A 23,880-nucleotide genomic window follows, 5' to 3' on the forward strand; every position below is an offset into this window, starting at 1 on the left:
ACAGATCACGTGGTTGTGGGTGGCATCTTGACACAGACCTTCGTGGAAGAACCTGCTTGGGTTATTCAGGCCAGCCACCTTTCAGTTAACACAGCATTCTTCATCTCGGAAAGCGTGATGTTTCCCTTGCATGAGGGCCTTGTAATACTCAGTAGACACATTGGATCAGAAAGTACCCTACGTTATTCTGCCTTAGATGATTGAAAGGAAGTCGACACTAAAGAGAGCCTCCTGTGCTTAAAGGCCAGAGAAAGATACTTAAGGATAGAATAGAATAGAATGGAATGGAATGGAATGGAATGGAATGGAATGGAACGGAACGGAACGGAACGGAAGAGAAGAGAAGAGAAGAGAAGAGAAGAGAAGAGAGAGAAGAAGAGAAGAGAAGAGAAGAGAAGAGAAGAGAAGATGGAATGGAATAGAGAATAGAATAGAATAGAATAGAATAGAATAGAATAGAATAGAATAGAATAGAATAGAAGAGAAGAGAAGAGAAGAAGAGAAGAAGAAGAGAAGAGAAGAGAAGAAGAAGAGAAGAGAAGAGAATATGGAATGGAATAGAGAATAGAATAGAATAGAATAGAATCTGGAAGGGACCTTGGAGGTCTTCTAGTCCAACTCTCTGCCTAGGCAGGAAACCCTACATCACTTCAGAAGGACCCACCCTAATGAATCAATCACTTAAAAATGGAAGCAAGAAGTTTGTGTCTTCAGACATGCGGGGTTCTGTCAGTGCATCCTTACAATAAAGTCGAATTAATTCATCCCGTCTGATTTCCTGTCTGTTTTGCCCCTGATTCAATGAGCTTTCCCGTTTTTGAGAGGCACAAGATCCTTCAAGATCCGTGTTGTGTATCACAGTCTGAGTTCCCAGAGGACGCATGGCTGCCACCAACACAACCTCAAGTGAAAGCGAGGGTTTCTATTGCTAATCCAGAGTTCCCATCCCGGTCAGTTTCTCATACCCTGGTTTCCATTCGAAAACATCCCCGATGGGCACGGAGCGCAGAAAGACGAGCCGTTGTTGTAGAAACCAGGGTTGCAAGGCGGGCATTCTTTCTTCTCTCCAGAAGGAGGGAGCTTCACCGCTTCGGAGACATCCTCTTGGCAGATCTTGGGCTCCACCCATTTGTACATGATCTGGGTCTGAAAACGAGAAGACACAGAAAGAAAGAGGTTTGAGAAAGAGGGACAGTTGGGAAGAGAAAAGAAAGCAAGGGAAGGAAGCCACTGACACGGTTCCAGGTCACGTACCCGTAGCAAACAAAACTCTGAGGCAGGTGTATTCCTCAAAGAATAAATATGTCATATTGGCACAGGCTGGTGAAAACCAACTCTGAATATTCCCACGGTTTTCACCTAATTAAAAGTAAACATTTTGTCACTTTCTCAAAACAACCAGTCACACAGTCCAGTCAAGACGCCGTCCAGTTGCTTCCGAGCAAGTGCAGGGATATCCTTGGCTCCCAAGAGAAGAAAGTATTTTGTTTTGCCTACAACACCCCAACTATCTCTATTCCCCCCCTCCCTGCCCTTCGCCTCCAACGTGCCAGCATGGGAGCCTCAAAATGGCCTCAGTCAGGCCAGCTTCAGGGTTGAGAGCAACCCAACAGGAGCGGGAAGTCAAGCGTAGGCCTGGAGAAGATCCGATGAAGTGAGCGACTGAGGCAAATACAACATGAATTCAATATCACTATCAAGATATCCAAGATATGTCAACTGCTGCTAAAGAAGTGTCTGGATGTTGGAACATTCATGCAAGATATTTACCCGGTTTCTGTTGGATAAATTCATGTTGTTCAATGTTTATAGTCAACATTTGATGGGAGAGTGGGAACTTTTCTTCTGCACAGCCACCACAACCAGAGCAGGAAGGGGAAATGGAGTGAGTAAGGATTAGCTCACAGCATGCTTGAAAAGATATCACCATGGCAGGGGCTGAACATCTTTGGAAGCCTGACTCTGGACTATTGGTGCATTACTTGAAAAATCAAGAATTGTGGGCTCCTCGGGGCTCTCTGAGCTTGGTGGTTTTCTTGCAGACATTTCATGACCCAACTAAGTAACAACTTCAGTGCTAGAAGGGAGGGGGGTTTGCAGGGAGAAAAAGAAGGGAGGAGAAGGAGGAAGAGGAGGAGGGAGGAGGAGGAGAACTCTGGGGTCCTTGGTGGTCTCTGAGCTCCATTGTTTTCTTGGAGACATTTCATATCCCAACTAGGTAACATAATCAGTGCTAGAAGGGAGTGGAGTTTGGTCCTATCTAACACTTAAAAGGTTACATAGTTGGGTCATGAAACGTCTGAAAAAGAACAGCCAAGCTCAGAGACCAGAGCTCCAACGCTGAGCTACAAATGTTCCCTTCTAAAGGAAGCCTCAAGAATGAGCAGTCAGGTCAGGCATGGATCGGTTTCCCGCCTTGACTTTCGAAACTGGACCCGTGTACCCACAAGGCGTTTGAGAGCATCTCACTCTTGTGCAGGACGCGTGCAGAGTTCAGCCCAGCTTTTACACGCAGGAGCCGGTCCCTGGTGAAAGGAGGACCAGCCTTCGGAGGCTCCTGAGTGAAGGCTTCTTACGTGCGACTCGCTGCAGTGCCCCCATTTTAAATAGTCGGGGGGAAGATTTGAGGATCGGGAGCAGGGGAAGGGATGCCACTCACTTTTCCTTCCCAATCACACGGCGTGTGGATTTGGAAAAAGTCCTTGCTGGAGCAAGGCAGGCGTTCCAGACACCGGCCTGATCCTTCATCTGAAAGTAAAAGACGGGAAGCGTAAGAAACACCCTGCCTGGCCAATAACGAGGCCCGAAATACTGCAGGTGGGGCTTTCTCATCCGTTGGGGGAGAAGCAAGAGACAGAACGATGGAGCTGGGAGGGACCTCAGAGGTCTTCTAGACCAACCCCCTGCTCAAACAGGAGATCCTATTCCATTCTAGACAAGTGGCTGCCCAATTTCTTCTTGAAAACCTCTAGTGGTGGAGCAACCTCAACTTCTAGAGGGAAGCTGTTTCACTGGTTAATTGTTCGCACTGTTGAGAAGTTTCTCTTTATTTGTGGGCTGCTTCTCTTTATCTGCTAGTTTAGTTACAATAAATCTGGAAAGCAGATTCTCTTTAACAACCTCTCAATGCAACTTTATTTATGAAGAGAAGGGTGATGGGGGGCGCATGTAGCAGTCTTCTGGTACTTTTGGGCCCGTCGTAAAGAAATGGGGTTGAGTCGTTCTCTGTGACACCAGAGAGAAGGACAGGAAGCACTCGCAGGTGGAAACTTGATCAGGAGAGATCCGACTTAGAAATAACGGGGGGCGGGAATTCTGACGGTGAGAATAATTCACAGAATAATCTCTTTGATCTTCCATTAGGCCCAGTTTCTCTCCCAGTTGGTGTCAAGCTACTTAAAGTCCCCCACTGCCGTTGTGGGGAGCTTCCCACATTAACTTAGTTAACTGACCAGCAAAAGGTTCATCTATTCTGTATGGTCAGGGTGACCTGTAGTATACACCTATGGCAACGTTATTCTTTTTTTAATCTTTTATATTAACCCAAAGGCATTCAAGATGGTTTTAATAGTTGTTCTGCTATATTTCTGTAGAGATGCAGTTATTTCTTATATAGAGTGCAACTCCACCTCCTCTTTTATTAGGTCTGCTTCTTTTAAACGATTGAAACCCCTCCAGGCGTGTATTCCATTCTTGGGTTTCGTCCCACCAAGTAATGGCACTCATATCATATTTGCCTGACTGATCCATGGAGTAGCTAGCCTCCCAGAGTGGTGGGTGCCCCATGACTGGAGGTTTTCCAAAATAGACTGGGCCACCGTTTGGCTGAGATACTAATAAGGCTCCTGCTGTCAGGGTTCTGCCAGCTGCCCTAATTAAATCATGAACCTTGAGCCAAGCTTCAAAAGAATTCAACAGATTTATTCGGAGCAACATGTCAGCATTATCCCAGTTAAAGCCAACTCGGATACATGTGATTTATTGTCACCTGTGACCCTGTTTCCCCCCTCCCCCCAGGTGTATCAGATTCTCCAATGAAGCACCTTCACAGGCTGGGTGTCATCCATCACATTCTCCAATGAAGGGTTTTCAGGGGCAGAAGATCCGGTAGCCTAGCTACAATCTTTGTAAGATATGTGTGGAATGTACTTCTGGTTTTAAATTGCCCTACTGCTCCTTTAGATTTCCCCCTCCCTTGTTCATGGCAACTCAAAAACAGGCATAGGAATGTTTTACGAGTTGCCACCTGCCTTGAGCTGGGAGTTGGACTACAAGATCTCTGGGGTCCCTTCCAACTCTTACCTTTCTATGTTCTATGATGCCACTTCATTCATGCACATTTCTGAACATGCAACATTAATGTCCTTTCTTATTTAATATCACATCGTAAGGGCCTCCATGCTTAGAAAAAGCGTCTCTGGCTGGCTATGAGTTCTCAGTGCCGCCTTCATAAAAAATGGATCTCTAATCTTCAAATCCCCCTGAGATCTTTTTTAGCTGTGAGGGGAACCTCCAGTTCTCCTCGGAGAAGGGAAGAGTACCTGAATAATGTGTGGCTTCTGGACACTTGGTGCATTCCTTGGCCCCTTTTTCTGAGTAGGTGTTTCTTGGACAGATTTCACAGAAGGAGGAACCTGATTTGTTGCTAAAAGTGCCCGGCTTGCAGGGGAAACATTCAGATGTGTAGGCCACCCCTGCAAAACAAGAAGGGTGGAAAAAGAAAGTACACATCCACCCAGAAGTAGGCTTCAGTGGCAATAATGGAGGGGTGTGTGTGTGTGTGTGTGTGTGTGTGTGTGTATGAGGTTATTTTGGAGTGCATAATGCTGGATTGGAGCAAGATTATCTGGGTTTCAATCCCTGTTTAGCTATAAAATTCATACAAAATTCAAAATTCTATTTACCTAGAACAGGGGTCTCCAAACTTGGCAACTTTAAGACTTGTGGACTTCAACTCCTAGAATTCTCCAGCCAGCATAGTTTGTGGCCTTCAACTCCCAGAATTCTGGGAGTTGAAGTCCACAAGTCTTTAAGTTGCCAAGTTTGGAGTCCTCTGACCTAGAACTTTCTTGGATTAGCTAGAGGCCTCTTTATATTCTAAAAAGCGGAGGATGTATTTAAAAACTTAACCCAAATAGCAGATCTGCTTTATTTTAAAAGCTTCAAGCATGATATTAAACGAAAGTGCTCCCTTTTCTTAAAATGACAGCCAAAGAATAAAATTCTATGAATTCCTTTGACACCTAGGGATGCATGTCTTCTACACTCAATGTCAACTTTCATTCAAAAGTTTGGTGAGAGATTTTAAAAAGGGATTGAGGTGGGAAGAAGGGAAATTCCTGGGAGATAGGCATGTAGAAAGGGCCACTAATCTCTTCGATGGGAGAAAAACGTGTGCATCTCCCAAAACATCTTGGGGGGAAAAATCCTTGGTGTAATCCATTTCCTAGGCTGCAATCAACACATTTGCAGATTACTCCCATCATACTAATAATAAAATATACAAACTTACAAATTTTGCATTATTTAAAAACTATAACTTTTCTTCCACCCAATGTATTTTTTCTTGTTGTTGTTCTACAAAAAGAGCAACCATTTTGCTTAATGATATTATTCTATCTATTGTTCTATAAATCATGAGTTGACCTCCTATGAATTTTTGTTTTTCACTCGCCTGAATTCTTAATCAAACTACTATTTTCCCTGTGGATTCGCTCCTATCCAGCAGGTGTCACTGTTTTCCAAGTAACTAACTCACCCGCCAAACTGCTATACCACTTTTTAAAAAACGCCACAGCAAAAATTTCTTTATATTCCCTATTTCTTAGCCTCCCATCTCCCTCAGAGAGATGTAAGAATGGGAAAGTAAGAATAAGAAATCAAAAATCAGAAACTTCGCATTTTCATGTTAAGTCTTCTCCTATACATCCCCCATTCCAGCTGCAAAAATAAAGGTTACCAGAAGCTGATCTTAATTCCTGGAGTCTGCATGAACCTATCAATATTGTTTGCCTGGCCACAGGACAGAAATAGCCAGTTCCTTTTTCCAGGATTATTTTTTAAAATTATTACTATTTTTACTTTTTTTAAAGAATTCATTTTCAACTTGCGGATTTCCTCTTGGTGTCCCATCCATCAGCCATACAGCTGACCAGATAAGCTGAGCCTGGTGAAAACTGATGCCTTTGGATAAAAAGAATTACGCTGAAAAAGTGCCACTCAATTCCTCCTGAATTTTTTTTTAAATCTCCCCTTTTTTTGCATTTTGATTTAATCGTCTCTCCCTGGTTATTTTATTTTATTTTTTCCTGTCATTGGCTTTTCTTGAAGATATGCTTTTTTTAGAATCAAGGTGTTTTTATGACCAGTTTTGCATGATTAGTCTCTTGATTATTATTTGATTTTTTTTTAAAGAAAAGCAGAATGGAACTCATTTAAGTACCTAAAAGTACAAGAGCTGTTACTATAAGACAAGGATCTTCAAACTTGGCAAGTTTAAGACGTGTAGACTTCCAACTCTCAGAATTCCTGAGCTAACCTGACTGGAGGAGGAATTCTGGCAGTTGAAGTCGACAAGTCTCAATGCTGCCAAGTTTGAAGGCCCTTGCTATAAGACAAGAGTATTCCTTGCAATGAAAACAAAATTGTCTTATGGATGCACTGAAAATGGTCACACCTTCAATTGTGATGTTTTTCACAAGAATGGGCTTTACCACCTGCGACCCCATCAATATCCCCGTTGTTCTCCAGTACAAGATATTTGTTCCTGATTTCAGGGTTACCTGGGAAGAAAGGAATAACAGCATTAGTACTCCAGACTCACTTTAAAGACACTTTATAACAATATACCAGATTCACTTTAACACAAACTAAGCATAGCACAAGAGAAAGAAGAGTGGAAAACGGTGGTGGAATTCAGCTGGATCGCACTGGTTTGGGAGAACCGGTTGTTAACTTTCTGAGCAGTTTGTTGAACTGGTTGTTGGAAGAAATCAGTAGCGCAGAAAAACAGTGGTTAAATTATTTCAATCCCACCACTGGCTGGATGGGACCTTGGAGGTCTTCTATCCAACCCCCTGCTCAAGCAGGAGACCCTACACCAGAGGTCTCCAAACTTTAAGATTTGTGGACTTCAACTCCCAGAAGTTGGCTGGAGAATTCTGGGAGTTGAAGTCCACAAGTCTTAAAGTTGCCAACATTTTTATATATATATATAAAATCTCATTGTCTGTGGATGAACACAATACAGAAGCCTGATGATGGCAGATGAGATTCTGCCGAAACATTGTTGCAACTTTAAAAGCACAACTATAATGACGTGGGAAAATACCCGAACAAAGCTGAATACCATACATGTAAGTACCCACAAAAACTAAGAAAATATATGTGTGTGTGTGTGTGTGTGTTTTCTGAGGTTTTCGCGGTATTTGTATGTGGATCTTTGGTTATTGGGGTTTTCTCCCGCATAGAATTGGAAGTATCTAGGCGACGTTTCAATGAAGTCTCATTCATCATCTTCAGGCTTTTACTCTAAGAAGCACAAGGCTGAAGACACAAGCCTGAAGATGATGAATAAGACTTCATCGAAACGTCGCCTAGATACTTCCAATTCTATGTGGGAGAAAACCCCAATAACCAAAGATCCACACACACATATGTGTGTGTGTGTGTGTGTGTGTGTGTGTATGTGTATGTGTATGTGTATGTGTATATGTATATGTATATGTATATGTATATGTATATGTATATGTATATATATATATGTTCTGTCTCACCTTTCTTTCCCAAAAGATGAAAGAATACAAACTCACACAAACACAGGCAGGCAAGCTGGCTCGGACTTCACAGAGTTAATTCTTTGGAACTGATAATGTCCTTGGCATTCCAACACGCTCTGCCTGCCAAGTCTGAACTGATAACAAGTAAAAAGCTACTCCCAGAAAATTACAAAGCAGACCACAAAAATCATTCACAAAGAAAACCTGAAGTAAGATTAAACTTTGTCCCGTACAAAGTTCCAGCTGACAACACACCCACTTTTATCCCCTGTGGGCTGTGGCTCAATGACTCAGCTCACTCTCTGACCCTCCCACACCTCCTACATTGCTGCTCACATTTCTCCCTACGACGCTGCTTAGGATCAAGCCAACATTCTTCCTCTTGACTCCCTGTCAGGGGCTGCTCTGATATGCCTTCCTCCTGATTAATCTCAGGCTGTTCCTCTCGGTTGTCTGCTGAAACCTGAGGCATTATCAGGGAGGAAGGCATTGCCAGAGAGGAAGGTCCTGGGGAGGAAGGCATTCCCAGTTCCTCCTCCTCATCTTCCGAGTCCTCTTCCTCTGACAGCACAGGCTCGGGAATTGGAGCCACAACATATATATATGTGTGTGTGTGTTTTCTTAAGTTTTCGCGGGTACTTACATGTATGGTATTCAGCTTTGTTCAGGTTTTTTCCCACATCATGATAATTGTGCTTTTAAAGTTGTAGCAATGCTTCGGCAGAATCTCATCTGCCATCATCAGGCTTCTGTATTGTGTTCGTCTGTGAATCAGGCTTTCACAACCGTTTCTGTTTTAAATTTGGGGCAAACCTACTTCTGTGCCAGAATGGTTTTGGCCCCAAATTTAAAACAGAAATGGCTGTAAAAGTCTGACTCACAGACGAACACAATACAGAAGCCTGATGATGGCAAATGAGATTCTGCCGAGACGTTGCTACAACTTTAAAAGCACAACTATAATGACGTGGGAAAATACCCGAACAAAGCTGAAAATAAATAATTATAAATATAAATATAAATATAAATACACACACACACACACACACACACACACACACACACACACACAGAATAACGAAGCACAGAGATTGATGTGATTTTGAGACACCATGCCTTGTTTGGCTGAAGCACCTTGAAGAAATGCACTAACTAAGGGTAGAGCCAAACAGTGACAACCCAATTTACAAGTACACACACAAGTACACACACACAAGTGCGCACTATTTCCACACCCCACCTCAACTCCAAGCCGAGAGGAAAGGAGTTCCTTTCTAAAAGGAAAACCTTGCCCTGTTTGTTCAGCTCATGAGTTTGCTCAGAAATGTTTACATGTGTGATAAGGATACACCGGTGTGTAACTAAAATGGGCTGCCTCACACCTTCGAGCACTTTATGCGACGTTTCTCCCCACCATTTTGGAGACACCAGGCACAAAATCTCAAAATAGAAGCGCTTTCTCTTTATTGGGAAGGTGGAAATCTGGAGTTCTCTAGGAGACTGCTTAAGAAAAAAGACTTAAAGCGGCCTCACTTAAATGCTTAAATGCTGCTTTAACCGATCAATTACATCATTCAAAGCCATGGATTTGTTATTTTATTTTTTAAACCTAAGCCACAGCGGTTCGGCCTCATTACAGCACAAATGTCCGTGACCAAACATCATAGTTTGTAGCACTAAGTCTCAAATGAATTGGCCATCTAGTGGCTCAGTGTAACACATAAGCCTCGTCAATTAGTGACTGCCTCACTTCTTCAGTCCGGGTGAAGCAGCAGAGGTGAGTCCCTTCACAGAATTACAAAATAATGGATCTGGGAGGGACCTTGAGGTCTTCTAGTCCAACCCCCTGCTCAAGCTGGAGGTCCTATACCAGTTCAGACAAGTGACTTCCCAGTCTCTTCTTGAAAACCTCCAGTGATGAAGCTCCCACAACTTAATCCGCATCCCATTGATTAATGGTCAGGAAAGTTCTCCTTAGTTCCAGGTCAGAACTTTCTTTAATGATCTTCCACCTTTACTTCCTTTCCTGCCCTCAAAGGCTTTGGAGAAAACGTTGTCCCACTCACTATTGACTAAGATTAGCCGGGTTGTGACTGATAAGATTTTCATGAATTTGCAGGCAACTTCAGAGAACCAAGGAAAGGGGGAAAAAAGGAAGATGAATGATTTGTATCCTGCACGAGTCAAAAGAGGGCTGTGAAAATATCTACAGATCCCTCACATCCTGGACAAAAACTGTTTCAACTCCCACCCTCAGAACGATGCTGTAGAGCCCTGCGCACCAGAACAACTAGACACAAGGAGAGTTTTTCCCCCAAAAGCCATCACTCTGCTAAACAAGTAATTCACTCAACACTGTTCAACTATTTCCAAAGTCTCCATTACTCTTACTATTAATCTTCTCATCACTCATTATTACCTCTCCCCTCCCACTTGTGACTGTATGAGTGTAACTTTGTCGCTTGTATCAACACAATTTATATTGACTGTTTCCTAGTATGATTCGATTGCTTATCATATCCTATGACTATCTTTAAGTGTTGCACCTGATGATTCTTGACTCTTGATGAATGTATCTTTTCTTTTATGGACACTGAGAGCATTTGCACCAAGACAAATTCCTTGGGCGTCCAATCACACTTGGCCAATAAAGAATCTATTCTAGTCTAGTCTAGTCTATTCCATATTCTATTCTATTTCATATTCTATTCTGTTCTATTAAAAAAAAACCATAATGCTTTTGGGTTGTTAGCACTTCATTATTCGGACATTAAGCAATAGAGACCCACAAAAGGGTTTTGAGATCAAAATAGTTTGAGGGCAGAGCATCTTACCATGAAATTTGTCACTGTTAAAATTCTGAAATATCTTCCAGCCAGGGCAGAAATAATCAAGTCCAGAGATAAATCATTTTGACCTTGAAATATGGTTTGGAGCACTGTGGGATGTTCTGAGCTCAACATAATCCGTCTAAAAAACCGCCTCAACTTTCAAGAAAAGCCACACAAAGTCGCACTTACAGAATAAGATCCCCATTCTCCGTTATCTGTTAATTTCACCCATTTATCACTGGTGGAGTCCATCTCTTGGCACTGGTCGTTTTGAATCTGAAAATAATAATAATAAAAAAATAATGATAAATAATAAGAGGAGTTACCAGACTGTCGATCAAGGCAAACAAACAATTAGAATTTATGCAACCTTTACTTGTAATCCCATAATCCTTGCCCTGTCATAAAGTGAGCCACGGCTGCCCTCCCCCTATTAACAGAATTAGAGGAATGTAACAGAACCAAGGTTTGCATGAAACGTTGCGTTGTCCTTCTTCCCGATAAAAAAAAAAGATTGCACGCGCATTCCAAGCAATGCTTCGCTAACATACAGTAAAATTTCTTTTTACTGTAATTTCTTTGATGAGTAACAACAGCCTTTGTGCTTTTTAGATTGGTGTGAGGTTTCAACCCAGGTCACCCTGCAGGAGCCTGAAATTCACTTTACAACAATCACACAAAGATCCCTGGCCGATATTATTCAGTAGACAAGCCAGTAACTAGTTCAGCTGGCTTGGGAGAGAAAACACACCAAGTTGTGGCGTCCATGTGTAACCCTTTTGTACGTGTCATTTAACAAGAACAAATGTGTGTTGAAAGACGGGGGGGTTCTGATTGTCAGGTGTCCAAATATAACAGAAAACACAATGCTAGGCAGCAATGTGAATTTGGCAGGTAACCCACAAGGCTAAACCTGGTACAGCTTCAGTTGAACCACTGCAGCCGTCTTAAGTTTCCATGATGAAACCCTTCAGGTCTTTCTAGAGGAATTTTTCGAAGTTTCAAGCTGATATTGTCAGTGGCTTTGTCGATTTAAGAAGAGCAAACCCTGAAAGGTTCTTGATTAAAAACACTCCAAACACTAAAAGATTCCTGATTAAAAGTGATGGGCAGGTCCCCTTCTAGGTATCTCAGCTAGGTTAATTGCAGAATAAGGACAATAATCCCTGCCTTGACAAGTTGAATGCCCTCTTGTATTTAATTCAGTTTCACAGTCCCTATTTTTTTGGTAGTGCAGGATTAGAGAATATTATTTTTCTAGCCAGGAAAGGAAATTGCTGTTGAGATGAACCTGCTGGTTACACGGATCAACAGAACAGGCTCTTTTGAATATAACCCCACCACCAGAACTAAAAAGGGATTTCTCCAAATATAAATGCAAATAAAATGATTTTTAACTGTCCGTTACAGATACGAAGGTCTCCAAATCAGGAACGTCACACACTTCCACTCAATTTAGGAACCCCGACTTTCACTGCCCAAGTTCAGACTTCATTCTGTGCCAATGTCTGTTTTGGTCCCGATCCTCTGATTGAGCCAAAAGGTCTGGATTCCCACAAGCCCCTTAGCCAACCCAGCGTGGGGCATGAACCCTATCCTGGCTGTTCTTTTTGACCAGGGCCTGAAACTGGCTGCTGCCAACGAAGCGTAGAGCAGAATGGCTGGAAAACTACCAAGAATGCCTTGATCAAAAAACCGGCCTGAGCTGGGAGTGACTTTAGGGCTCCAACAATGACATGGCGCTCCTGTTTTTCTGCAGGGGAGAAGGGAAATCAGTCGGTACCAGGCCGGCTGCACACCTGGAAGACTGCATCCAGTTTTGGTCACCAGGATGTAAAAAAAAAAAAAAAAGAGGTTGAGACTCTAGAAAGAGGGCAGAGAAGAGCAACCAGGATGATGAGGGGGCTGGAGGCTAAAACATACGAAGGACGGTTGCAGGAACTGGGCCTGGCTAGTCTAGGGAAGGGAAGGACCAGGGGAGACAGGAGAGCAGTGGTCCAGTATCTCAGGAGCTACCCCAAAGAAGAGGGAGTCAAGCTATTCTCCAAAGGACCTGAAGGCAGCACAACAAGCAACGGGTGGAAACTCCTCAAGAAAAGAAGAAACTTAGAACTAAGGAGAAATTTCCAGACAGTGAGAACAATTAACAATTGTGGTTGCTTCATCACTGGAGGTCTTCAAGAAGAGATTGGACAGCCATTTGTCTGAAGTGGTGTAGGGTTTCCTGCCTAAGCAGGGGGTTGGACTAGAAGACCTCCAAGGTCCCTTCCAAATCTGCTATTCTATTCTATTCTAGCTTATTCTATTCTATTCCAATTTCTATCCTATCCCATCCCACTCCACTCCACTCCATTCATTCTGATTCTATTCTATTCTATTTTCTATCCCTGTTCCATTCTGTATCCTCTTCTCTTATTTCTATTCTACTCTGTTCAATTCCTTGTTGCGTCTGGGAGTCAATGTGGGTTTTGCAGCAGAGTCACTGCTGGCGTCTTTCTTTACAAGAGGAGAAACTCCCTGGCAGAAGAGAAAGGAAAGCCGTGTCCTGCAGGGGGGCGGGGCACTGTCTGATCAGAGGGAAGGAGATTTTGGCCGGCAGGATCCTTTGGCCAGGCTCATCAGAACCTCCTTGCCAGGGTCCCTTGAGGGTCCCTCCAACCCTTCTGCAAATGTCCGTGAAGGCTGAATGCCCACTGCGACAGCCACTCTCTGGGGACCTGAGTTGGCCATGGCAGTGATTCATGCCTTGCCCAAAAGGAAGGAGCGGGCAGGCCGGGACTGCTGCTTCGGCTGAGCTGTCTAGCAAGGTCCATGTGTCTGCCCATTCAGCCGTCACAATGTTGCTCGAGGCCCAGGAGAGAACGGAGAATTTCAGCCCCTGGAGGCTTTGATGATGCATGGAAACGTCAACCTGGATTCTACATGGCTGAGTAAGATCAGGAACACGGATCGTCCAGGGAGAAGCCTTAGAAAGGAGGAAGGAAGCCTCCATCTCTTCTGGACATTGACTTGAGATTGAGATGGTCCTTCTATATAACCCTGTAGAGCAGGGGTCCCCAAACTTCTGATACAGAAGGAGGAGGAGAGGAGAGGGGAGGGAGGGAGGAGGAAGGAGGAGGAGGGGAAGAGGGGGGGAGGAGGAGGAGGAGGAGGAGGAGGAGGAGGAGGAGGAGGAAGAGGGGGGAGGGAGGAGGAGAGGAGGAGGAGGAGGAGGAGGAGAAGGAGGAGGAGAAGAGGAGGAGAAGAGGAGGAGAGAAGAAGGAAGAAGAGGAGAAGGAAGAAGAAGAAAGCAATGGGAAGTCACTTCCATATTGTTGCCAAGAAAATGACCTAGGGACTTTGATCAGAACTTGTCATCCATGAAGCACAAGAGGAGCCAAGCCATAGACTACAACTAGAACCCCCCAAATCATGTGAACTTACTCTTAAAGAGCTGATATCTAGAATGTTCACTTTACAAGGTTATAGTTTACATTAGTCACTGGGTGGCCCACTTTTCCTATCTGGTGGACATCAAAGCTCCAGAGATCTTGGAGAATTGCGGCCCAATCCGATCCAATCAGGCAGCTCTGGATCAAGTAATCAAGTCTTATTGTAGGGGGAGAATCGCGTTTTCATAAGGCCTTAAAAAGGGGTCCCTGGGAATGCCAACAGACTGCCTTAAAATTATCCTCCCTGGACTCTGTTTTGGGATATCCCACATCAACTTAAGATGGATTTTTAAGGTGCACAAATTCCCCCTTACAAAGAACTCGAAGAAGATGTTGTTGTCAATGTACTGGTACTCGAAGAAGACGGAGCCCGGCTTCTTCAGGTGGACGGTGTAGATTAGAGAGACGGTGCAGTCGTCCCTGTTGGACTCAATGTAATTCCCACGGGGGGCCCACGAAGATCTAAACAGAAGAGATAAAGGGAAACAAGGCCTTGGGTTACTCCTGCCAGGCACCTCAAGGTTATATTGATGAGGAACAGTTAACTTACAGCCGGAGTGTCAAGCTCTCATTGAGGGCCACATCAAGACTCTGGTTGACCTCAGGGGTCCAGTGGGGCGTGGCCGACTGGGTAGTTTGGCCAACAAGGTAGGCGTGGCCAGCTTGACACCACTCAATGGGCATGGCCAACGCAGTGGGAATGACCAATGGTGGGCACGGTCAGGTTGATGCCACTCCCCAAACTTCTGGCATGTTTCCTCTTCGCATTGGGTAGACCAAGCCAAAGCCACGTGGGAGGGCCCCTTACATTTACCAGGACAGCCCCAGGGGCCGGACGGATCCAACCCCATCGTGGGCCTTGTGTTTTGACATCCCTGAATTATAGGCTCTTTATTTAATTATTTATTTGGCGTAGGTCAATGCGCTGTTTAATAGGCTACTGCAATTGGGGGAGGGAGTTCATTTTTTTTAAAGAGGCCAACCTTCAGAGATCTTTTCTTTAATGGACCTATTTTCTTTTCCACACTTTTCATCCATGGGGTTTTCCTGGCAGGGAGACCAGAATGGGTAGCTGTTCCCTGCTCCAGTCAAAGCCATGGGGTTTCCGTGCGGCTGTGAGAGTTGGACCACAAGGAAAGGCTGAGTACCGAAGAATGGAAGCTTTCCAACTGAGGGTTCTTGGAGGAGGAGGATCCAATCGGTCAATCCTCAAGGAAATCACCCCTGAGTGCCCTTTGGAAGGACAGGCCCTGAAGCTGGAACTCAACTACTTCGGCCACTTAATGAGAAGAGAGGATCCTCGGAGAAGACTTTTGGGAAAGGCGGAAGGCCAAAGGGGAAGAGGACAGCGGAGGAGGAGATGGCTAGATGGCGTCCCTGATGCAATGAACGTGGATTTGGGCAAACTCTGGGAGAGAGTGGAGGAACAGGTTTCTCCTCCTGTCCTCTATTGTCTCCTGGAGTTCACCCAAATTCGTGTCCACTGTGTCAATGATGCTATCTGGTCTTTGGTAGAGATGCTTAAATAAAGACAGGATGGGTGACCATCAGTCAGGAACGTTGCAACGAAGCTTTCTACATTGGACAGACATTGGACCAGCTGCTTTCCAAGGTTTTTCCCGACTCCTGCATTCAATGATTGCGTAATACATCCAACACTGGTCTGCAGGAGGATGCTGGGCCTTCTGACTGCTCAACCTAGACTAGATTACTGCCAGGTGAGTGCCTGTTTACATCCTCTGGCTGGCATCTTCTGGCTACTATTGGAGTCCTGACATCCATAAGGAAAGGAAGGGACTGGTTCTCCATGAAGTCCTGGAGACCAGAAGATCCGTGAGGTCCTTACTTGGCACAGCTGTCTGCTTTACTCTCAGCTGAGCCAAGAGCGGAGTCCATGTAGGTGGCTACGTTAGAGAATCCTGCCGGCAGCTCATCCCACTCATCGAATTTGATCCCGCTTCCCAGCGAGTAAGTCCCTTCGGCGCATTTGCTGCAAACCTGGTTCTTCATCTCCAGATATTCACCAGAAGCGCAAGAGAAAGCTGAGAAGGGAAACGTTTACAAAGGATTAGTAGAGAAAGGCAGTCGATCCAAGAACATTTTTTTAAAAGCATTGATTATTGCACACTTCGCTTACAACAATGGTAGCAGCAATTTGGGGAATTGCACTGCCTTCCCCATTTTTTGCATCCAGGGACCTTCCTGTTTTAACTACGGTAGGGAGGGGTTAGGGTGAGGAGGGGCTGGCCCAGACCTCCTCCTCTATTCTCACTTCAAGACTCACTGAAAGTGAAAGACTAATGCAATTCGTTACAAGGCACGAATTTTTTTTTCCTGCTGAGGTTTTGTTTTGTTTTGAGCCGTTTGGGCAACTTATTGTTACCTGTTGTGGTTGTGAGGCTGAAGTTGTGAACTTTGCCACCAAAACCTCTCAAGTCAACCAGAGAGGGGTCATGGCATCTGGTTATCCTGTAACTGGTTTATACAAAAGGTAGATTGTTTTTTGAAGCTTAAAATAGATATATATTTTGGTATGATTAACTAGAATTTATTCCTTGTGTTCTAACACTACAGCAGGGAGGGAGGGAAGGAGAATGAGAAAGGAAGGGGAAGAGGAAAGGACAGGAGAGGGAGGGAGGGAGGGAAGGAAGGAAGGAAGGAAGGAAGGAAGGAAGGAAGGAAGGAAGGAAGGAAGGAAGGAAGGAAGGAAGGAAGGCAGGCACAGGGAGGGAGGGAGGAAGGGAGGGAGGGAGGAAGGAAGGAAGGAAGGAAGGAAGGAAGGAAGGAAGGAAGGAAGGAAGGGAGGGGGGGGGGAGGGAGGGAGGGAGGAAGGAGGGAGGGAAGGAAGGAAGGAAGGAAGGCAGGGAAGGGAGGGTGGGAAGGGAAGGAAGGAAGGAAGGAAGGAAAGGAAGGGAAGGGTGGAAGGAAGGAAGGAAGGGGAAGGGGAAGGAAGGAAGGAAGGAAGGAAGGAAGGAAGGAAGGAGGGAGGGAGGGAGGGAGAGAGGGAGGGAGGAAGGATGGAAGGAAGGAAGGGAAGGAAGGAAGGAAGGGAAGGGAGGGAGGAAGGAAGGAAGGAAGGAAGGAAGGATCCAACCAATACGCTTTAGGTCATCTTCTGATCTTCTACTCATAATTCATCTACAAGAGAACATGCAATTTCTGTAATGCTCTTTTTTTTGTGCAATGTTGATCTGTGGTGAACTCGTGGGCCTCATAGCAAGAGGAACCACCTAGGAATAGAGAATATAATTTACATGTATTCCTTCTGACCAGACTTGACTTTGGGGTTTGACCACAATCCACACATTCTTCTAAGTAGGTTTTCATTCCTGACCAACAGCAGAGGAACGTAAGTTTATATATATATTTTTTCAGCTGAACATGCAGTGAGTTAGAACTACGCTAGTTTTAGGACATTGAAAAAGTTCTCTGTTGCTTCACTAACGTCCCTTAGCCTCTTCTTTCCATTTTCCAGGGCTGTGTTTTTGTTCCTTGATAGCACACATCTCCAGAGGGAGGAATTGCTCTGAGGATGCCGGCTGTTGCCTGGTTTAATCAGCAGCCGATTGCCACTAATAGCGCATTAATACCTGGGGCCCCTGGACGACTTGATTTTCAACTCGATGTGTTCTTCTCTCAGACCATGAACAAGACTTCACGCGCCCTGCAATCAGCTGGGCCCCCACACTGGGTGAGCACACTGAACACACCTTCTGGGCTTCTGATGGCTCTCTGGGGAGACCAGGAACACACACCTGGTTCCCAGGTGAGTTTGTGGTTGCTAAGCTGCCTTTCGTGAAAACTTCAATGTCTCGTGTTATTATTTCTCTTCGCCCTGAAAAGCAAACGCTCACCATTTCCCCAAAGCTTCACCTTTGCCCAGAAGGATGTGGCTGGTAATTTGTGAGATCCTAGTCCACATTAGATCGGCTCAAGAAGGAGACCCTGCGCCATTCCAGACAAGTGACCCTCCAGTCTCTTCTTGGAAACACCTCCAGGGATGGAGCACCCACCACTTCTAGTGGCAAGCTGTTCCAATGGTTCATTCTTCTCAATGTTAAGAAATTTCTCCTTATTTCTAGGTTGCTTCTCTCCTTAGTCAGTTTTCATCCATTGCTTCTTGTCCTGCCATCAGGTGCTTTGGAAAATAGCTTGACTCCCTCTCTTCTTTGTAGGAGCTCTTCAAATTTTGGAATATTGCTATCCTGCCCCTCCCCACAGTCCTTCCTTTCTCTAGACTCAATGGAGATTATTCCAGAAAGAATCTTAAAAACCTCATTAGGCTCCTTACTGTTTATGGAATCGTAGCAGAGAACTTTAAATGAAACATTAATACTAGTCAGCTCGGATATTTTATTTTATTTTTAATTCCCAAAGATGAAAAAAAAATCCAACGCCATTGGCCAGCTCCCTGAAAAACAACAAGCATTTTAACTTGGGAACAACGCTGAGACTTTTCTCCTAAATTATGACCAGGCTGGGCAAGGAAAATCCCCAGCAAAATTGTGAAGCCTCATTAGCCACAATCGCTTTTTGCTCCGCTAAAATATTAGCAATACGTAACTACATAAAAAGAAATTACATTTCTGCGCTGGTAGAAAAACCACACTGGGCAACTAATTGTAAATTTATATTCTTTTACTTAAAATATCAAGGTGGTTATGAGTAAAATGAAACCACAGAACAGCAGGAAGCAAACACTCCTCTAACGGGCAGCCCCATAAAAACAATAAAATTTATAACCGAGAAACAATTAATAAAAGAAGAAATGGGTCAAAATCCTGAAGAGAAGTCTGAGAAACAGGACCTATAAGGAAGAAAAGTTGTATGGCTCCAGACGCTCATAAATAGGTCAGCAATAGAAATAACAATTAGACGCTGCTTCACAGTGCTTCACAGCCCCCTCTAAGCAGTTTACAGAGTCAGCTTCTTGCTGCAATCTGGGGCCTCATTTTACGGACTTCGGAAGGATGGAAGGCTGAGTCAAGCTTGACCTGGTCAGGATCGAACTGCTGGCAGTCAGCAGAATTAGCCTGCAATACTGCATCCTGACCACTGAGCCACCAGGGCTCTTTAGGTTAAGAGTTACCAGTGGTGGGATTCTACCAGTTTCCCTATTGGTTCGGTGATTGTGCACTTCACGCGTGTGCGCGCACAACTTTCCAGACACCAGGTGAGGCTCTGCTGCGCCAAACAGCTGAGAGAGGAGGAAGAAGAGAAAAGTGCAGGGGCAGAGCTGAGAGGGCCAATCCTGCCCTTTTATCTTCCTTCTCCTCTCAGCTGATTGTCAGGGGATTTTTTTTTAACTACTCCTTGGGCCCAACCAGTAGCGATTTTTGCTACCGGTTCAGGTGAACCAGGCTGAACCGGTAGCATTTCACCCCTGAGAGTTACCATGCTTAGGGGGCCACCCCTGAGAAGATCCACCCTCTGCCAACCTGTGCTATTAAATAAATAGTTCATGTGAGGATTAAGCAAGTTTTCAGCTAGGGGTCCGAAGGGCTCCTTTTGAGGCCGGGCCTTGTCAGCTTCAGGGCATCAGCCAGATAGGAATCACAACCAGGTGAGCTAATGCGACTTCCTTGTGGAGCCACCTTGACACGACCCTCACAAGTCTATAAGTGTATTTGTACAAGTACAACCCTCCCGCTGTCTCTTTTATAGCCTGAGAAACTACACGAAGGTGGCCCATAAGGGGAAGCATTCAGGGTGGGTGAGCTCTGGAAGAGATTTGCCACCACGTTATGATCATTTAAAAAGTTTTTAATTTAAAAAGCTCCGTTCTTTTTTTCTGATGGATTAGGAACCTTCATGTTTGAATCAGAGAAAGACCTACTGCATTCTTTTCCTTTGACCGGGTCAGGCAAGCCAGAACATTCGGCGCCCGGATTCGGGATGGCCACCCTCCATCTGGACTCGCTGCTGTCACACTCGGTGTACTCGAAGTGGTAGTCGGTCTGCAGGACATTTAGGGAACAAAAGAACGATGTTTGCCCATTTGTCTGAAATCGGGTTTCCTGCCTGAGCAGAGGGTTGGACTAGAAGACCTCCAAGGTCCCTTCTGGCTCTATATTCTAACTCTTTTTTCCCCTTAGATAAACATTTTGTTTGGGTCAGATTAAAGTTGTGAGATTCAGCCACGACATGACCTGGTTAAGAGGTTCCCGAGGGATGGCCAAGGATTGGGCCCACCTGTTCAACTGCTGTGGTTTCTGCCACAACACAATCGAACGTGCTTTTGACAAGTCAACACTAACTAACCCTTGTTGTTCTAGAGACAGCAGCTCCGGTTTAGGTCTTGGTCAGGGGATGGAGAAAAGAAGAAGAGGGTTCAAAGAGGAGGAGGCAGAAGAAACGTAGTTGACTTGCCATTCTTTTCACAGGTATCTCAAAGACACAACGCAAGCCTGGGTTGCAACTGACTTTATCTACAGCCGGCAGTAAGATTGAGGTTTTAGGTCAGAGTCAGAAGGTGACTATCGCTATTAAAAATCCACCTACTGCTTAGCCCTTTTTATATCATCACCTCTGTGTGTGTGTGAGAGAGAGAGAGAGAGAGAGAGACAGAGACAGAGACAGAGAGAGAGAGAGAGAATGGGAGGGAGGGAGAGAAGCAGACAGACAAACAGAGAGAGGGAGGGAGGGAAAGAAAGAATAAATGTGTGTTCTATCTAACTGTCTGCCTGTCTATCTATCTGTTTATCATCTCTCTTTCATCTCTATTTCCCTCTCTCTCTATTATCTGCCTACATCTGTCTGTCTGTCTGTCTGTCTGTCTGTCTATCTTCAATATCTATATTTATCATCTCCATCCATCCATTCATCCATCCATCTGATATTTTCCAAGTATTCCAGAGAGCCTGCTGTAATCAATTTTGCAAGGGTCAGCTCCAAAGGTTAATACCATAATAACATAGCAAAGAAAGCAGTGTGTGTGTGTGTGTGTGTGTGTGTGTGTGTGTGTGTGTGTGTGTAATTGTTTCCCCCTGCACTTTCCTTTGACCTTTCCCTCCATCTTCCCTGAGAGAGAAAAGCCAGCTGTTTTCCAACAAACAGACCCTGTTAAAAATGGCTTTTTGTTTTTTTTTAAAGACTCCTCCAGCCAGAAGGGACAGAAACATGGAGCAGGGTTGATATGCTCATTGCATTTTCCAAACTGGCCGGGGTGCTGGGAACCATTTTAGAACCAGCTTTGGACCTGTTTCTGTCTCTTTAATGTTGACGCTGCCCAACCGATGCACAGCTGGCTTATCTATCGTTGGTCTGAGCCCAGTCCAAAGGGGGTCTGTTTATCAAAAGGGAGACTAGGCTGCCGAGTTTGTGAGGGATGCGTTTCCTCACTAGCAGGAATTGTAGCTTCCCACCCAAACATACGAGACCCCCTCCATCTTTCCTGCCTTCCCCAAGGAGGCCTAGACACAGTCACCCTTTTTTTAGACTTTCAGGACACCAGGAAGATGCTCTCAAGTCAGGCTGATGGTCCTGAGCAAGGCTGCGGGATGGAAACAGTGGCAGGTGCGGAATTATTCAGGGAAGGAGAATGCCCGCTACTTGTTGGCTTGGAATAATTGCCTAGGTGAGTTATATTCAACATAATCCTTGCGCATGACGCTCGGGGGGTGGTGGTGGCTGATTCATTTAGTCTTCATCCATCAACTGCTCAGTGCCAGCGGCTTCAATGCAAATCACTCTCTAATTGCCTTGATTCAGTTTGCGCCCTGTGGTTCCCATCTGTTTTGTCTGCCAGATGCAATGGGGACTTTACTCACCCTCCTTCCCTCGTCTCTATTTCACCTCGTTTACTGGTGGAAAGCAGAGTTGTCCACAGTGGGGAGGGGAGGCCTTTAAAAGGCCATCAAGAGGGCAGCCATAACAATGCAATCAGAGCTGCCATCTTGATTTGCCTGACCTCTTTGCCCCTTGATGGAAAACCCTCTTTCAAAGGCAGGGGGTCACTTCATGGACCCATTCATATAACGTATCTCTCTTGTGGAAGACACAGTTTATCTTTAGGAAAAGAAGAGGCAGAGCCTGGAGGCGGCGTCAAGAGGGGACTCAGCCTAGAATAGTTGCATGGTCACAAATGGTCTAAGTCCAAATGGCTGGCCCGGGAATTCTGGGAGTTGAAGTCCCACGCATCTTAAAGTTGCCAAGGTTTGCAAACCCTGCAATAAATTGCATTATACTGTTATTGTTATTCTTATTAGATCCCACTTTTTACATTATAGAGCCCAGAATATCACACAGAAATTGATGTACACTCAGCTAGGCTTCTGAATGCATCTCCCCTTGAAAGCCATGCAGTGCAGAGCACTGATTTCTAAAATCGGGAAGGTGTTCACGAGCAGCCAAGGAGGAGAGACAGAACCTGACAAAACTGAAGGCAGAAGTGCCTCTCGCTCTCCTTTAACCCCGACACAATTTTCACACCCAAACCTAAGTCAAGTGGGCCTTCATGACAGCCCTAATAATCCCCTCCAGCAGCCGAAGGACAGGATTCATTAGCACAGTACAATAACGCTACATTTTAAGAAGCACCCATTAGTCGTGTGTCCATCCTTCTAGGTGTGATGCCAAGGCTGTGGTTCTCCTTGACTGTCAAAAGGGAATGTTGTGTGCTTCTCATTAAAGTCTGAAGGTTTTTTACACCACAAGTAATATGAATAACCAGTAGGAGTAATTCTTGAAGGCTGGATCTATCACCAATGTACACTTGTATGAAAGATCCGAGGTCTTCAGAAGGATCGAACTGCCCATGTCAACCCATACTACTAAGTGCTCCATTACCCAAGTTAACAACGCAACCTACACATAAGAGAAGCTATGTAAGAACGTTCTTTAGAGGAGCACAAACCCACTAGACAGCAACCCTGAATACCAGAAAAAAGAATGAGAATGGCTACGCAACATTTTCCAACAAAGTGGATACACACACACACACAACTTTACCAAAGCGTGCCTGGACACTCAACCCACTGCAGCGCACTCAACACAAGTTATGAAAAGGATCACACTGCCCGACATCAAAGCCATCTCCAAAATAGCCCACAGACAACCACACGGCATCACTGTAGCACATAAACCAACTAAAGCCTGCCAAAACACCCTAAGTAAACCAAAAGACTTAGTAACCCAAGAAGAAAAATACAGAGTCATTTACAACACAGAGAATAAAGGTACAGATAGCGCAAGGATTATGTAAATATTATTTTATCACCAGCTTCTGTCTGCACCTCTTTCACCAAACTGATTCAAGGTGGGGCTGTTTACAGTGGTGGGGTGGCAGGGTAGCTCAGTGGTTAAGACGCTGAGCTCATCATCTGGAAAGCTGGCAGCTCAGGTTCAAGACCTGAACACTACAGGATGGGGTGAGCTCCCCTTCTCCCCACTGCAGCTGCCCACCTAGCCATTCAAAAGCATGCAAATGTGAGTGGATAAATAGGTACCACTGGCGGGAAGGCAAGGGTGCTCTGTGACCATGGGAATACCTTCGGACAAAACTGACGCAAAGGCCTTGAAACGGAGATGAGCAGCGTCCCGTAGAGTCAGCAACAGCTAGCAGAGTAAAATCTTCCTTTACCTTTTACTCCTATTTAGAAGGGCATTTTTCTCACACCTTTAAGGCTAAACTGTATCTTGGTTTGCTTTCATGGTTCCTATCCGGCTTCCTCAAGGTCTCCTGCATTCCTCTAGACCATCAAACTGGGTTCCTCGGGCTATGTTACACCCTGTTTCCTACCTAGATGAATATATTTTTTAAAAGTTGCTTTGTGAAATTCCATTCTGGAATAAAAGAATAGCACTGAATCTATTTTCAGGTTGCTTTGTTCTGTTGTTTTG

General features: G+C 44.8%; 1 protein-coding gene across 2 annotated transcripts in view; it reads right to left on the minus strand.

Moving 5' to 3' along the window:
- The window catches only part of ELAPOR2 (endosome-lysosome associated apoptosis and autophagy regulator family member 2), an 86,907-nt gene that overhangs the window by 44,473 nt on the left and 18,554 nt on the right, over positions 1 to 23,880 (minus strand). For both annotated transcript variants that reach the window (XM_087933914.1, XM_087933913.1), the window contains exons 2-9: positions 19,877 to 19,997; positions 15,887 to 16,082; positions 14,355 to 14,502; positions 10,799 to 10,885; positions 6,677 to 6,782; positions 4,542 to 4,694; positions 2,660 to 2,748; positions 966 to 1,146 (exon numbers count right to left, since the gene is read on the minus strand). In XM_087933914.1, coding sequence (XP_087790040.1) covers positions 966 to 1,146; positions 2,660 to 2,748; positions 4,542 to 4,694; positions 6,677 to 6,782; positions 10,799 to 10,885; positions 14,355 to 14,502; positions 15,887 to 16,082; positions 19,877 to 19,997 — 1,081 coding nt within the window. The remainder of the gene's footprint in view (positions 1 to 965; positions 1,147 to 2,659; positions 2,749 to 4,541; positions 4,695 to 6,676; positions 6,783 to 10,798; positions 10,886 to 14,354; positions 14,503 to 15,886; positions 16,083 to 19,876; positions 19,998 to 23,880) is intronic.

The sequence above is a fragment of the Pseudonaja textilis genome, chromosome 5 (assembly GCF_049901715.1).
Source record: "Pseudonaja textilis isolate UNSWEBS1 chromosome 5, rPseTex1.2, whole genome shotgun sequence".
NCBI classification, from domain to species: Eukaryota; Metazoa; Chordata; class Lepidosauria; order Squamata; family Elapidae; genus Pseudonaja; species Pseudonaja textilis.